This window comes from Bombina bombina, chromosome 8 (genome assembly GCF_027579735.1).
Source record: "Bombina bombina isolate aBomBom1 chromosome 8, aBomBom1.pri, whole genome shotgun sequence".
Classification (NCBI taxonomy): domain Eukaryota; kingdom Metazoa; phylum Chordata; class Amphibia; order Anura; family Bombinatoridae; genus Bombina; species Bombina bombina.
Genome location: NC_069506.1, coordinates 125,587,184 through 125,604,092, shown reverse-complemented (window position 1 = coordinate 125,604,092; position 16,909 = coordinate 125,587,184). Strand labels below are relative to the sequence as shown.

The 16,909-nt window shown below is 39.2% G+C and overlaps 1 protein-coding gene across 1 annotated transcript in view; it reads right to left on the bottom strand.

Moving 5' to 3' along the window:
* The window catches only part of CCDC30 (coiled-coil domain containing 30), a 380,612-nt gene that overhangs the window by 45,089 nt on the left and 318,614 nt on the right, over window positions 1-16,909 (bottom strand). Inside the window, exons 17-18 of the mRNA XM_053690989.1 lie at window positions 12,235-12,411; window positions 7,527-7,736 (exon numbers count right to left, since the gene is read on the bottom strand). Of these exons, the coding sequence (XP_053546964.1) occupies window positions 7,527-7,736; window positions 12,235-12,411 (387 nt within the window). The remainder of the gene's footprint in view (window positions 1-7,526; window positions 7,737-12,234; window positions 12,412-16,909) is intronic.

The window sequence follows — 16,909 nt, the reverse complement described above, 5'->3', positions numbered from 1 at the left end:
TAAAGGCTGCGTTAGGCTCCAAAAAAGGAGCGTAGAGCATTTTTAACGCAGCTTCAACTCTCGATACCAGAGTTGCTTACGCAAGCGGCCAGCCTCAAAAACGTGCTCGTGCACGATTCTCCCATAGGAAACAATGGGGCTGTTTGAGCTGAAAAAAAACCTAACACCTGCAAAAAAGCCGCGTTCAGCTCCTAACGCAGCCCCATTGTTTGCTATGCGGAAACACTTCCTACGTCTGCACCTAACACTTTAACATGTACCCCGAGTCTAAACACCCCTAACCTTACACTTATTAACCCCTAATCTGCCGCCCCCGATATCGCTGACCCCTGCATATTATTATTAACCCCTAATCTGCCGCTCCGTAAACCGCCGCTACTTACATTATCCCTATGTACCCCTAATCTGCTGCCCTAACATCGCCGACCCCTATATTATATTTATTAACCCCTAATCTGCCCCCCCACAACGTCGCCTCCACCTGCCTACACTTATTAACCCCTAATCTGCCGACCGGACCTGAGCGCTACTATAATAAAGTTATTAACCCCTAATCCGCCTCACTAACCCTATAATAAATAGTATTAACCCCTAATCTGCCCTCCCTAACATCGCCGACACCTAACTTCAATTATTAACTCCTAATCTGCCAACTGGAGCTCACCGCTATTCTAATAAATGTATTAACCCCTAAAGCTAAGTCTAACCCTAACACTAACACCCCCCTAAGTTAAATATAATTTACATCTAACGAAATTAATTATCTCTTATTAAATAAATTATTCCTATTTAAAGCTAAATACTTACCTGTAAAATAAATCCTAATATAGCTACAATATAAATTATAATTATATTATAGCTATTTTAGGATTAATATTTATTTTACAGGCAACTTTGTAATTATTTTAACCAGGTACAATAGCTATTAAATAGTTAAGAACTATTTAATAGTTACCTAGTTAAAATAATTACAAAATTACCTGTAAAATAAAGCCTAACCTAAATTACAATTAAACCTAACACTATACTATCATTAAATTAATTAAATAAAATACCTACAATTACCTACAATTAAACCTAACACTACACTATCAATAAATAAATTAAATACAATTCCTACAAATAACTACAATGAAATAAACTAACTAAAGTACAAAAAATAAAAAAGAACTAAGTTACAAAAAATAAAAAAATATTTACAAACATAAGAAAAATATTACAACAATTTTAAACTAATTACACCTACTCTAAGCCCCCTAATAAAATAACAAAGCCCCCCAAAATAAAAAATGCCCTACCCTATTCTAAATTACTAAAGTTCAAAGCTCTTTTACCTTACCAGCCCTGAACAGGGCCCTTTGCGGGGCATGCCCCAAGAAGTTCAGCTCTTTTGCCTGTAAAAAAAAAACATACAATACCCCCCCCCCAACATACCCCTAATCTAACCCAAACCCCCCTTAAATAAACCTAACACTAAGCCCCTGAAGATCTTCCTACCTTATCTTCACCCTGCCAGGTTCACCGATCCGTCCTGAAGAGCTCCTCCGATGTCCTGATCCAAGCCCAAGCGGGGGGCTGAAGAGGTCCATGATCCGGCTGAAGTCTTCATCCAAGCGGGAGCTGAAGAGGTCCATGATCCGGATGAAGTCTTCATCCAAGCGGGAGCTGAAGAGGTCCATGATCCGGATGAAGTCTTCTATCAACGGCATCTTCAATCTTCTTTCTTCCGGATCCATCTTGCAGACCTCCGACGCGGAACATCCTCTTCTCCCGACGCCTACTAGCCGAATGACGGTTCCTTTAAGGGAAGTCATCCAAGATGGCGTCCCTCGAATTCCGATTGGCTTATAGGATTCTATCAGCCAATCGGAATTAAGGTAGGAATATTCTGATTGGCTGATGGAATCAGCCAATCAGAATCAAGTTCAATCCGATTGGCTGATCCAATCAGCCAATCAGATTGAGCTCGCATTCTATTGGCTGTTCCGATCAGCCAATAGAATGCGAGCTCAATCTGATTGGCTGATTGGATCAGCCAATCGGATTGAACTTGATTCTGATTGGCTGATTCCATCAGCCAATCAGAATATTCCTACCTTAATTCCGATTGGCTGATAGAATCCTATCAGCCAATCGGAATTCGAGGGACGCCATCTTGGATGACGTCCCTTAAAGGAACCGTCATTCGGCTAGTAGGCGTCGGGAGAAGAGGATGTTCCGCTTCGGAGGTCTGCAAGATGGATCCGGAAGAAAGAAGATTGAAGATGCCGTTGATAGAAGACTTCTTCCGGATCATGGACCTCTTCAGCTCCCGCTTGGATGAAGACTTCATCCGGATCATGGACCTCTTCAGCTCCCGCTTGGATGAAGACTTCAGCCGGATCATGGACCTCTTCAGCCCCCCGCTTGGGCTTGGATCAGGACATCGGAGGAGCTCTTCAGGACAGATCGGTGAACCTGGCAGGGTGAAGATAAGGTAGGAAGATCTTCAGGGGCTTAGTGTTAGGTTTATTTAAGGGGGGTTTGGGTTAGATTAGGGGTATGTGGGTGGTGGGTTGTAATGTTGGGGGGGGTATTGTATGTTTTTTTTTTACAGGCAAAAGAGCTGAACTTCTTGGGGCATGCCCCGCAAAGGGCCCTGTTCAGGGCTGGTAAGGTAAAAGAGCTTTGAACTTTAGTAATTTAGAATAGGGTAGGGCATTTTTTATTTTGGGGGTCTTTGTTGTTTTATTAGGGGGCTTAGAGTAGGTGTAATTAGTTTAAAATTGTTGTAATATTTTTCTTATGTTTGTAAATATTTTTTTATTTTTTGTAACTTAGTTCTTTTTTATTTTTTGTACTTTAGTTAGTTTATTTCATTGTAGTTATTTGTAGGAATTGTATTTAATTTATTTATTGATAGTGTAGTGTTAGGTTTAATTGTAGGTAATTGTAGGTATTTTATTTAATTAATTTAATGATAGTATAGTGTTAGGTTTAATTGTAATTTAGGTTAGGCTTTATTTTACAGGTAATTTTGTAATTATTTTAACTAGGTAACTATTAAATAGTTCTTAACTATTTAATAGCTATTGTACCAGGTTAAAATAAATACAAAGTTACCTGTCAAATAAATATTAATCCTAAAATAGCTATAATATAATTATAATTTATATTGTAGCTATATTAGGATTTATTTTACAGGTAAGTATTTAGCTTTAAATAGGAATAATTTATTTAATAAGAGATAATTAATTTCGTTAGATGTAAATTATATTTAACTTAGGGGGGTGTTAGTGTTAGACTTAGCTTTAGGGGTTAATACATTTATTAGAATAGCGGTGAGCTCCAGTCGGCAGATTAGGGGTTAATAAGTGTAGGCAGGTGGAGGCGACGTTGAGGGGGGCAGATTAGGGGTTAATAAATATAATATAGGGGTCGGCGGTGTTAGGGGCAGCAGATTAGGGGTACATAAGGATAACGTAGGTGGCGGCGCTTTGCGGTCGGCAGATTAGGGGTTAATTATTGTAGGTAGCTGGCTGCGACGTTGTGGGGGGCAGATTAGGGGTTAATAAATATAATATAGGGGTCGGCAGTGTTAGGGGCAGCAGATTAGGGGTACATAAGGATAACGTAGGTGGCGGCGCTTTGCGGTCGGCAGATTAGGGGTTAATAAGTTTAGGTAGGTGGAGGCGACGTTGTGGGGGGCAGGTTAGGGGTTAATAAATATAATACAGGGGTCGGCGGTGTTAGGGGCAGAAGATTAGGGGTACATAAGGATAACGTAGGTGGCGGTCGGCAGATTAGGGGTTAAAAAAATTTATTCGAGTGTCGGCGATGTGGGGGGACCTCGGTTTAGGGGTAAATAGGTAGTTTATGGGTGTTAGTGTACTTTAGAGTACAGTAGTTAAGAGCTTTATAAACCGACGTTAGCCCAGAAAGCTCTTAACTACTGACTTTTTTCCTGCGGCTGGAGTTTTGTCGTTAGATGTCTAACGCTCACTTCAGACACGACTCTAAATACCGGAGTTAGAAAGATCCCATTGAAAAGATAGGATACGCAATTTACGTAAGGGGATCTGCGGTATGGAAAAGTCGCGGCTGAAAAGTGAGCATTAGACCCTATTTTGAGTGACTCCAAATACCGGCGGTAGCTTAAACCAGCGTTAGGAGCCTCTAACGCTAGTTTTCATGGCTAACGCCAAAACTCCAAATCTAGGCCCCTGTTAATTACTTTAAAGGGACAAGAAACCCAAACATTTTCTGTCGTGATTCAGAACAATTTTAAACAACTTATCAATTTATTTCTATTATCTAATTTGCATCCTTTTCTTGGTATCCTTTGTTGAATATCATACCTAGGTAGGCTCAGGAGCAGCAATGCATTACTGGAGCTAGCCTCTGATTGGTGGCTGCTCATATATAACTGCTGTCATTAGCTCATCTGATGTATTCAGCTAGCTCCAAGTAGCTCATTACTGCTGCTTCAGCAAAGGATACCAGGAGAAGAAAAATGTGACAACAGAAGTGCATTAGAAAGTTGTTCAAAATTGTATACTTTATCTGAGTCATGAAAGAAAAACAATTGGGTTTCATGTCACTTTAACTCATATTCTACACAGTCATTGTTTGCATAGTTTATTGTTGGGGCATTTTATTTCTTGCTTTATATATGTCCCTAATTATCCTCAACAGAAGAGAGAGAGAAGGGAAAACCTAGGTTTTAACATAAAGTAGCCTATTACTTTAAAGAAACTAAACCTTTATATGCCTTTCTAACTAATTTTAAAATATACATCTGCAAATTATTCTCTGGATAATCTAAGTTATGAATGCATCATTATATGTAGCATGCATTTACTGTTTAATATCCCTTTAAGATAAATCAATTTAAACATACTTAAAGTGAGGTGATATTTAAACCTGTTGGGCATATAGTCTTGTGCCTTATATGTATTATTATTATTAGTAGTAGTATAGCATTAACAAAGCACGTATGAATACTGTACTTATACCTGTCCCTATTTGAACACATCAAAGAAGATACAAAGTATATTTAACCCTTTAATGACCAGAGCACTTTTCCATTTTCTGTCCGTTTGGGACCAAGGCTATTTTTACATTTCTGCAGTGTTTGTGTTTAGCTGTAATTTTTCTCTTACTCATTTACTGTACCCACACATATTATATACCGTTTTTCTCGCCATTAAATGGACTTTCTAAAGATACCATTATTTTCATCATGTCTTATAATTTACTATAAAAAATTTTATAAAATATGAGGAAAAAATGGAAAAAAAACACACTTTTTCTAACTTTGACCCCCAAAATCTGTTACATATCTACTACCACCAAAAAACACCCATGCTAAAAAGTTTCTAAATTTTGTCCTGAGTTTAGAAATACCCAATGTTTACATCTTCTTTGCTTTTTTTGTAAGTTATAGGGCCATAAATACAAGTAGCACTTTGCTATTTCCAAACCATTATTTTTTCAAAACTAGCGCTAGTTACATTAGAACACTAATATCTTTAGGAATCTCTTAATATCCATTAACATGTAAATATTTTTTTTAGAAGACATCCCAAAGTATTGATCTAGGCCAATTTTGGTATATTTCATGCCACCATTTCACCGTCAAATGCGATCAAATACAAAAAATCGTTCACTTTTTCACAAATTTTTTAACAAACTTTTGGTTTCTCACTGAAATTATTTACAAACAGCTTGTGCAATTATGCCATAAATGGTTGTAAATTCTTCTCTGGGATCCCCTTTGTTCAGAAATAGCAGACATATATGACTTTGGCGTTGCTTTTTGGTAATTAGAATGCTGCTAAATGGCGCTGCGCATCACACGTGTATTATGGCTAGCAGTGAAGGGGTTAATTAGGTAGCTTGTAGGGAGCTTGCATGGTTAATTTTAGCTTTAGTGTAGTGTAGTAGACAACCCAAAGTATTGATCTAGGCCCATTTTGGTAATATTTCATGCCACCATTTCACCGTAAATGCGATTAAATAAAAAAAAAAACGTTAAATTTTTCACAATTTTAGGTTTCTCACTGAAATCATTTACAAACAGCTTGTGCAATTATGGCACAAATGGTTGTAAATGCTTCTCTGGGATCCCCTTTGTTCAGAAATAGCAGACATATATGGCTTTGGCGTTGCTTTTTGTTAATTAGAAGGCCACTAAATGCTGATGCACATCACACGTGTATTATGGCTAGCAGTGAAGGTGTTAATTATGTAGCTTGCAGGGTTAATTTTAGCTTTAGTGTAGAGCTCAGCCTCCCACCTGAAACATCAGACCCCCTGATCCCTCCCAAACAGCTCTCTTCCCTCCCCCACCCCACAATTGTCCCCGCCATCTTAAGTACTGGCAGAAACTCTGCCAGTACTAAAATAAAAGGTATATTTGTGGGGTTTTTTTTAGGTTTTTTTAGCATATTTACATATGCTGCTTTGTAGTATCCCCCTTAGCCCCCAACCTCACTGATCCCACACCAAACAGCTCTCTAACCCTCCCCCTCTGCCTTAGCGGGCGCCATCTTGGGTACTGGCAGCTGTCTGCCAGTACCCAGTTTAGTAAAAAAAGGAATATTTTTTTCTAAAAAAAAAACCTTTTCTGTAGTGTAGCTTTCCCGCCCCCCCCCACCAACCTCCCACAAGTTGCAGATCACTTAGAAACTGTATTGAACATTTTTTTTTTCTTATTATTTAGAGCTATTCTCAGATTTTTTTTCTGTAGTGTAGCGGTTCCCTCCCGCTCCCGCCCCGTGCACGCGCCCGCCCGCCGCCCCCCGTGCACGCGCGCGCTCACATGCGCGCCCCCGTCGCTCCCGCCCCCGATCCCGCCCCCCTGCACATTACACCACGCATCGATGGCCGCCCACCCGCCTCCCAAGTTCGCTCCCACCCACCAACAATACCGGCCATCGATGTCCGGTGCAGAGAGGGCCACAGAGTGGCTCTCTCTGCATCGGATGGCCATTTAAGGTTATTGCAGGATGCCTCCATATCGAGGCATCACTGCAATAACCGGAAAGCAGCTGGAAGCGATCAGGATCGCTTCCAGCTGCTTTCCACACCGAGGACGTGCAGGGTACGTCCTCAGGCGTTAACTGCCTTTTTTTTGAGGACGTACCCTGCACGTCCTCGGTCGTTAAGGGGTTAAGAGGCTTTCCAGAGAGTGTAGTTTTTTTGTAGTACTGTGTTGATATATGAATATATAATACATTACTGCCCCTTTATGAGAAAGTGAAACAAATGGGAAGTCATGATGAGAGTATAATGAATGAAAAGGTGTATAGCAGCGTTTCTCAACCGCGGTCCTCAAGTACTGCCGAGGCCATCCTTTCATTATAGCTGAACCAGTGCACAGGTGAAATAATCAGATCACCAGTAACCATGGTTACTAACCTGCTTTCACCCATCAGCTGTGCACTGGTTCAGCTAGAATGAAAACGTGGCCTGTTGGGGGTACTGTAGGATTACGTTTTAGAAACAATGGTGAAAAGGCTACAAAACCAGTATAACTATCTTACCTGTTTTTCTGCATCAAGTGCTCTGTTTTTTTCTTTCTCAAATTTTTCTTGCCAATTGTTATACAGTTTGTAGGTTTGACTTTGCTTCATTAATTCTAGTTCTAGTTCTTTAACTTTTTGTCGTTTCTTGTCAAGATCTTCTTCAAGGCTGGAGCACGTTGCAGTGATATCAGGGATTTTCTGTTTCACTTGATTTAATTCTCCATTGATCTATGTTTGGGTAGAAAGGATAACATTTACAACACTCATTTACCATTTTGTGTCTTAGATCAATAAGATCATATTCTATACAAAAGGGGTGCCTATACTTTATTGAGGTGGGGTCTACTTTTTTGCGATGTTTGTCAGTGTTATCTACTTATGCATGCAAATTCTGATCAGGCAGACAAAATAGATCTTCGTTTAACACAGGAACTTATATTCTTGGGCTGAATCACCGCTTTGTTAATTGAGGCCACTGAAGTAGTGCAAAACATACTTGTGCAAAATACATCTCAATCACTACTGAATGAGAGGGAAATGAGAAATCACACAAAAGTGCTCAGCACTTGGAGATCTACATTTTGGGCACACCTTTTATACGGCTTATGAGAAAACATTGTGAGATAGCAGCAGAGTTCTATTTCTTCATTCAAAGTGGAAGATAAATCAATTAATGAAATTTAAGGACCGTTTCCAACACCCACTTCAGAAGATTTAAAGGACTAGTCAGGCCTCTCCTGCAGAATTATTATAGTCTTCAAGGATAGGATGGTTGACAGAGGTTAGCCTGTTTCTTAATTAGAAGCTGCACTTTATGATCTATATGTAAGGTCACCATTTGGGCTGGTGTCATAGACTTAGCAGCTGCGAGTGGCAAGAACAGTACATTTTGGGGATTCTGCCTCAACCTAACTAAACCTAAAAAGTGAGGGATGCTATAAGATTATGTCTGTTTCTGGTTTCTATTCACAGAGTCGTTAGATCTTTTTGTTCTGTTGCTCTCTCAGTGGTACAAAGTCTTGTATTTTCAGGGAAATACACGTTAAATCCTGTCTTTATTCAGTACACATGAAGCATTCGCCAAAGCCTACCTGTTAGAATGCTAAGTCTATTTTCAGACCGCTATGAATATAAAGAGACATTTAACACTAAATACATTTTATAAGCATAGTATTGAGGTTATTCGCCAGGTCCCTTAGTCATAGGTGCCACCATGTTGAAATCTAGCTTTCACTAAATTCCAGTGTTTGTGCATGTGCAATAACACTCCTTCAGATACCTGAAGTGTAACCTAGGTTCCATAATGACGACACCCATGATTAGAGGGAGGTGCATGAAATTTATATAGGCCTAGATTACGAGTGAAGCGCAATATTTGTGCTTCAATCACTAATACCAGTGCACACAAATGTGCGCTGGTATTACAAGTAAAGCTACTTTTTACTATATCGGAGTTGCACTAATAAAAATATTGACACAAGCAATTCTCAAAGAAAAAATGCTTTTTATATAAATGTAATCTATGGTTTCAGAGAGCACTGGGTGTAAAAGGAAATATATTAAAGGGACAGTCAACCCAAAAAGCTTCATAAGTCCATCCTATAAAGTTCCAAACGCTTAATATTTTCCACTACAGCCCATATTTGTCACATAAATCTTTTATAAGTAATTCTACTTACTTTTTCTGCCTCTGCCTGTTTAAAATGTCCCCCTGCCCCCTCCCCTATTTCAACACAAGGATCTTCATTGTATTCAAGTTCTCAGTTATTTCTCGGCTGTACATGCTCCTGTTTTTTGCGCAATGGGCCGGTAGGACTGTACAATGCGGTCTCATTATGTGTATAACTGACAACCAGTGTATGGACAAGGGACATCATGGGAAGTACCAATATTAGGGTCTGTGCTTAGGTGCATTTGTCTTTAGTGCATGCAGTTTGAGTCAAAACGTTAAGTGTCTTGTCAGTGTAGGTGCAGGCTTTTCAGTAATGGCGTGTGCAGTCTCCTTTGCATTGTGATGGGTTGTAAATACTGTATACCACTTACTCAGCAGTAAAGAAAAATGTTCAGTGTTTACAGGGACTTGTCTATACACTTGTTGTCAGTTATACACGTAATGAGACCGCATTGTAAATGGTTCCAACAATCTCCCCTTTTACTTTTTTAACACGCTCCGGCTGCAGCATTTCAAGGCTGACACGATATTGGAATGAAATGCTGCAGCCGGAGCGTGTTAAAAAAGTAAAAGGGGAGATTGTTGGACTCAAACTGCATGCACTAATGACAAATGCACCTAAGCACAGACCCTAATATTGGTACTTCCCATGATGTTCCTTGTCCATACACTGGTTGTCAGTTATACACATAATGAGACCGCATTGTACAGTCTTATCGGCCCATTGCGCATGCGCAAAAAACAGGAGCGTGTACAGCCGAGAAATAACTGAGAACTTGAATACCATGAAGATCCTTGTGACGAAATAGGGGAGGGGGCAGGGGGAAATTTTAAACAGGCAGAGGCAGAAAAAGTAAGTAGCATTACTTATAAAAGATTTGTGTGACAAATATGGGCTATAGTGGAAAATATTAAGCGTTTGGAACTTTATAGGATGGACTTATGAAGCTTTTTGGGTTGACTGTCCCTTTAATAATTTCTAAAGACCTCAGTATATTAACCCATCTGTTACTAATACTGTTAAGAAGAGTTTTAAGGAATTATTATTATACTTCCTTTTACACCCAAAATCATAGACTACATATTACAAGTAAAGCGCAATGCGAACGTGACCTCGCGTTTGCATTGCATGGAACCTTTGCACTCACGAGAGTGTGTTTCCATAGGCTGCAATGGGAGCCTCATTTCTGATGCCGATAGACACAGCAAAAAACCTAGCACCACTTATATGTATATAAGCATATACATATATATTTACTGTTTAAAACACAGTCCCCATTGACGCTATGTAAAGGCACTTTTTAGTGACTTTTTTTTCTAACACCCCGCATCCCCTCATTTTACCCCCTTATAACTGCTTCGAACAGTTATTAAAAAAAAAAAAAAAAAAAAAAAAAAGATGCTCATATTTTTAATTTAAATAAAGGAACTGTCCTTTTTATTTGGGGGGTAATTGGGGGACATTTTTTGAATTAACCAGAGGTCTGACCTCTGGTTAATTTCACTTAATGCAAAGCTTGTGCGAGCTTGCGGTAGCATTAACCAACCACTCGTAATGGCTGGTTATTTAACATATGCCAAAATGGGCAAATTTCCCCCTTTACGGCGCGCATTGAATTAGCGCTCCACTTGTAATCTAGCCCTTAGTGTTTAGTGTCCCTTTAAATAATGTGACATGAGAGCTGGAATGGGCTTTTAACACTTTGTCATGTTTGTGTCTATCATTCTGGATGTAAATAATTGTTGAATGATTCTACTGAGTAAATAGGATGTATAGCACTTATAGTAAGTAACTGGGGTTATACCTGCTTAGTTACCTCGGCTAACATTTAGGAATAGGTAATATGTACAGTATGTTAGAGATCTGAAAGTATAACAGTAAAACAATGTTTGTGTGAGCCAGAATTTAAAGGGACTCTGTAGTGGAAAATTACCTGCTCTTATTCTTCAGAACTCTTCACCATGGAATTGTATGTTTTTAGCCTCCTGCAAAGACATAGATAATTCAGGAGTTGCAGAGAACTGCTGATTCTGGGCACGAAACAGCCACTGAACCGATCGGGAGAAGCAGTTGCAGCTACCAAACCAGAATTTACCTATGTGTTTAATGCCTTTGCAGGGTTGAAACAAATAGAGCTCCACAGTGAGTAGTACAAATTAGAGCATGTACTTAATGCCCTAGAAGGTCTCCTGTTAAGCTTTGGGTTTTATGAAGGTACTTTGCCAATATTAATCTACCTATTGGATTTCAGAGAGAACTAAAATACACTGTTTAGCAAAATGATCCAGATCTCTCGTAAAGCCAAAAGATGTAATTATACTGAACAAGTATTTCAAGGAAATTAAAATGACACTAAATACAATTCCTGCACCTCCCTCTAATCAGAAAGAGATTTCCTGCACATGTGCAGAAACATCAAAACTAAAATGTAATGAAAGGTAGGTTTCAACATGGCGGCACGCATGACTATAGGGAGGTGGGAAATAAACTCAGTAGTATGCTTAGAAAATGTATTTAGTATTTAATGTCCCTTTAAAGGGACAGTCTACACAAAAAATGTTATTGTTTAAAAAGATAGATAATGCCTTTATTACTCATTCCCAAGCTTTGCACAACAAACATTGTTATATTAATACACTTTATAACATTTAAACCTCTACATGTTTGCCCATTGCTAAGCCACTACAGACAGCCTCTTATCACATGCTTTTTATTTGCTTTTTATTTGCTTTTCACAATAAGAAACTGCTAATTTATGTGTGCCAATAGATAACATTGTGCTAAATAAATAAATAGCCCCGAGATAAGCGGGCAGTCTGCAGAGGCTTAGATATAACGTAATCACAGAGGTAAAAAGTATATTAATATAACCATGTTGGCTGTGCAAAACTAGGGAATGGGTAATAAAGGTATTATCTATCTTTTGAAACAATAAAAAATTTGGAGTAGACTGTCCCTTTAAGCCTGAATTTTGAATGCTTAGTCATTCTCTCATAGGACTGCATAATAAAGACACCTAAACGTCCCATCCTGCAGTGTGTGTCAGAGCAAACCTTGATATTTTCCTGTTGTAACATCATATGTTGCTTCTTCAAATCCAAGTTTTTCTCCCTTTCATACCGCAGCTCTTTCTCAGCTGAAGTGCACACGTGCTGAACTCTGTGCAAATCTTGACGAAGTTGTCGAATCTCCTCATTTTGCTGCTGAATCAGGGCATCTCCTGCCAATGACTGCCAAATGACATAACCACATAGCACAATAATCCGTTAAATACACATAAGCTCTACCCTTACCAATAAGAAATTGTTAATACAACAGCCAAAAAATGATTATTCCTTAAGAAATCTCATTAAAAAAAAAAAAAATAAAACTCAGACACCCTGGAACCTACAAATCTTTGGGTAACTAATAAATATTTAACATGAAAGACATGGGCGTTAATTAAAAGAGTACATATTACTCACATAGTTACAAATTAGGGGTCATCTTTCCATTGGCATAAAAATAAGGCATATCTTTTTTCCCCTCTCAAAAACCAGGCACCTTTTGTAACTGTAACTCATGTAGGACAACCTCTTCTCATACATTTGTATATTAAATGAATATAGGCTTAGCAATGAAACCCAGAATATGACTGTTTCTCTGATGTGAGCACCACTGTGTATGGAGATATTTATACCTCATTCACATTTGTAGAGTAAATCTTTTTTTGGATGGCCAACAGCCATTTAAATGGCTGATGAAAAAGATTAAACATGCAGCAATTTACAAAGCTTTCTAGTTTTTATTTTGAGCAAGCCGCATTATGATAGCAGAAGGTTGTTTTCAGGTTCCATTGATTTAAATGGGAGCCAGAAAAAATATAATTTATGCTTACCTGATAAATTATTCATGGTGGTGAGAGTCCACAATTCCTTACTCCTGGGAATTACACTTCCTGGCCACTAGGAGGAGAGAAAGATTCCTAAATCCCTCCCCTCCTTACTAGAAACTAATCTGATGTATAGCCAAGCAACAAAGGTAGGAAAAGTAATAAGAGAAAAAAAGAGCAGGGAAAAATAGAGGTGCAAAAAGAAAACGAAAGCAACCACCAAAAGAAAAACAGGGTGGGGTCTCATAGACTCATCACCATGAAAGATGAATTTATCAGGAAAGCATAAATTATGGTTTTTTTTCATACATGTAGTGAGAGTCTACCATTCATTAGTTCTGGGAAACTAATACCCAAGCAGAAAAGTCCACAAGTAATGAATGCGGGACGAGCATGATATATAATCCCTTTTTCTTTTTTCACAATACGTAGATAGATTAGAATTTTTGAAAAGTAAGCCAATAGAACCTAGGAAAACTACACCAATCAGAAGCAACCTGAAGAATTTTCCTACCAAAGGCTGCTTCAGAAGAAGCAAAAACATAAAAATGGTAGAATTTAGTAAAAGTATGCAAAGAAGACCAAGTATCTGCCTTGCAAAATTGATCCACAGAAGCCTCATTCTTAAAAGGCCCAAGATGTGGCAACTGAACTGCTTGAATGGCAGTAAATCATTTAGGAGGAGACCCACCTCCAAGTAAGCCTTCTGAATCAAAAGCCTAAGCCAAGATTCCAAATAAACAGCTATAGCTTTCTGCCCTTTTCTAGAACCAGAAAAAAAAATCTGTTGTTGTGATATACTGCTAAATGAAAAGATGGAGCCTGTACCAAGATATCATCCAGGTAAGGAAACACTGAAATACCCTGGGCTCTTATCACAGCCTAGAGAACTTTTGAAAATATTCTGGGAGCAGTAGGCAGACCAAATGGAAAAGCAACAAACTGAAAAAGTTTGTCCAGAAATACAAACCTTAGAAACCGATAATGATCCTTGTGAATAAGAACATGAAGGTAGGCATCCTTTGAATCTATTGTGGACATAAACTAACCTTGCTGCACAAAAGGTAGAATAGTTAATATAGTTTCCATCTTGAAATTTGGAACCCTGAGAAACTTGTTCAGAGCTTTTAAATCCAAAAGCTGGTCTAAAAGTCCCTTCCTTCTTTGAAACAACAAACCAATTTGAATAGAAACCCAACCCCTGGGGCGGAGCCTGGCCGTGCTGGTGAATGGCCGCTAGACTCTGAAGCTCTGTGCCAGTGTTAGACTCCTTCATCATGATCGCAAGATGAGAGCCTCTAATTTTTTTTCTACTTCATCAAGCAAGAAGCCCTGTTGTCAAAGGGACTGATCATACCTTGAGCGGTATGGCTACTATCGCGGCTGTGTGTTTGCTCCGAGAGAGCCGCGGCCGCCATCTTAACTGATCACAGACCGGCTATGAGCTGTCACCACCCGCTCATATTTTGTTGCTCATCGCATTGAGTTAAGAGATGACAATTTTTATTAATGCTGGAGGACAACACAGTGAATAAGCGGAGCTTTCAATATCAAGGTGGCCACATGTATTAAGACGAGCAGAATATCTCACTTGGGCAAAGCATGGCACGCTAACATTACTACACACGTGTCTGGCCTTACACTTTAAAACCATATTGACCCCTGGGGATGCTATTTTACCGTGACATAAGTGGCTCGCAGGACTCATAACTTGGAAGGGGCTCTTCATAATACCTATGCCGCTAGTTACATCATTCTTATATTACGCTACACAACGTTTCATCAGGCCTAAGCTGACGACACCCACCCTGCTGGGGTTTTTATTGCGGCACTTCACTTGGGGGACTGTTAGACGGTTAAAATACTCTATTAGACAAGAGACTCAAAATATGTAAAAACTGCTCTAAGATCATTTGTGCATTCCAACAGAGAGCAACAGATCTGCAACCACAGAATACTGATCTTTAATACTGAGATATCATGTCCAGACGGTCTGTTAGGCCTGACAAAGTGCAGAAAGCTCAAGCATCTAACATTAAATCTGTGAGCAGCTTCTTTCAGGGATCATCATCTCCTAATCCGTCCTTAACAGACCAACCCCTAACTATAAGGGTCAAATCTGCAGAATCACCTTTATCTGCAACCATGTCTGACGACTGCATAAAAGAGCTTAAAGATAACATAGCCAATTTACCTACAAAGGCAGACTTCGACACACTTAAGTCACTGATTACCTCTGAACTGGTTAACATGAAAAAGGATATAAAAGAACTGGGGCATCGGATGGAGTATGTGGAAGACTCCCAGGATTCTCTTAGCACAATGTATGACAATCTATCTACATACACCACCGTCTCTAACGCACAAATCGAGGCTTTACAAGATAAAGTGGAGGATCTGGATAATAGGGGGAGGCGGAACAACCTACGCCTATGAGGCCTACCGGAGGCCATTACATTTAACGACTTGCATCAATATTTACAGGGCCTCTTTAAATTGTTACTGCAAAACCCGCATGGTCCTGATCTGGAACTAGAAAGAGCGCATAGAGCCCTTAGACCTCCGCCTCCTCCAGGTTCTCCACCCAGAGATGCTATTTTAAAATTTCTACGCTTCACTGACAAAGAGAAGATATGGCAGCAAGCTAGAAAATCTCAAAATATTATGTACCTGGACCATTCACTTCAAGTATACTTGGACTTAAGCCCTACTACATTCAGAAACGCAAGGATGTGCGCTTTATTACCAAAGCTCTTCAGGAAAGATCTATAAAGTATAGATGGGGTTTCCCGTTTAGTCTGCAGATATCACATGAAGGCCATTCATATACCTACAAGTCACCTGAGGATCTGGATATGCTCTCCAAAGCGATGAACATCAAATTCCAATTACCCCGGATCTCAGATGTTTCAATAAAAGGTTTTAACCCCGAGATTCAAGCTACAAACAAGACCAAGAATTCAAGCTGGACAAAAGTCAGCCACAAGAAAAGCAACGTGAAAGAAACAAGTCCAAAGATGGATCAGGGTATGGACTCGGTGACCTGAATCTTCCTCCCTCTTCTAGAACGGGTGAGATCTGCACAGTTATTGATAATACTCCTAATATAGGACATATTGTTAAATTAAGCTTATACAATGACAGTTCCTCTGCACTTGGTTTATACTGTGCAGCTTGTTCCCGGGACAGTGGACATCATTTTATGGGGAAAGGCGGAATCTGTCTTCCCATATAGCCTAAGGGTCGATAACCCTCCCTCACACATTGAACTGTTTTCCGTGCTCTAGTTTAACATGTGTTTACAAAGGATTTTTCTCTAATTAATGTTATTAATTTTTAATTTCCTCTTATCTTGCCAATAATATTCACAAATTTTGGAGTCTGCGCTGAGCATTCCTCCTTCCAGTTGTCATGCTTTGTGACATTCTCAATGTTTTTTGTTGTTTTTATTACTGTTGTTATGTATTTTTGTATTTTTGTTTTACTGTAAGTTGAACTTATTGTTTTGTTCCACAACTGCTCCACAATGCCCTAACCAGACGCCCGCTCACATATCACTCAATTGTATGAGGGTCCTTACACCTACACGCTCATCAATATACCTACAGAACTCGTTGTCCTACAATGGACCTAGCCTCAGTGCACTAGTGCCAATGAATATTTGTTGCACCTTCTACCACTCCCATGACTCAGTCAGCTAAGGGTTTAAATTTTATAACAGCTAACACTAAGGGGTTAAATTGCCCACATAAACGTAATATAGCTATTCGTGACATTGTACGCTGCAAGGGCGACATAATCTTCATGCAGGAGACACATTTTGTTTCAGGTAGAGAACCAAAAACATTCTCGTATAA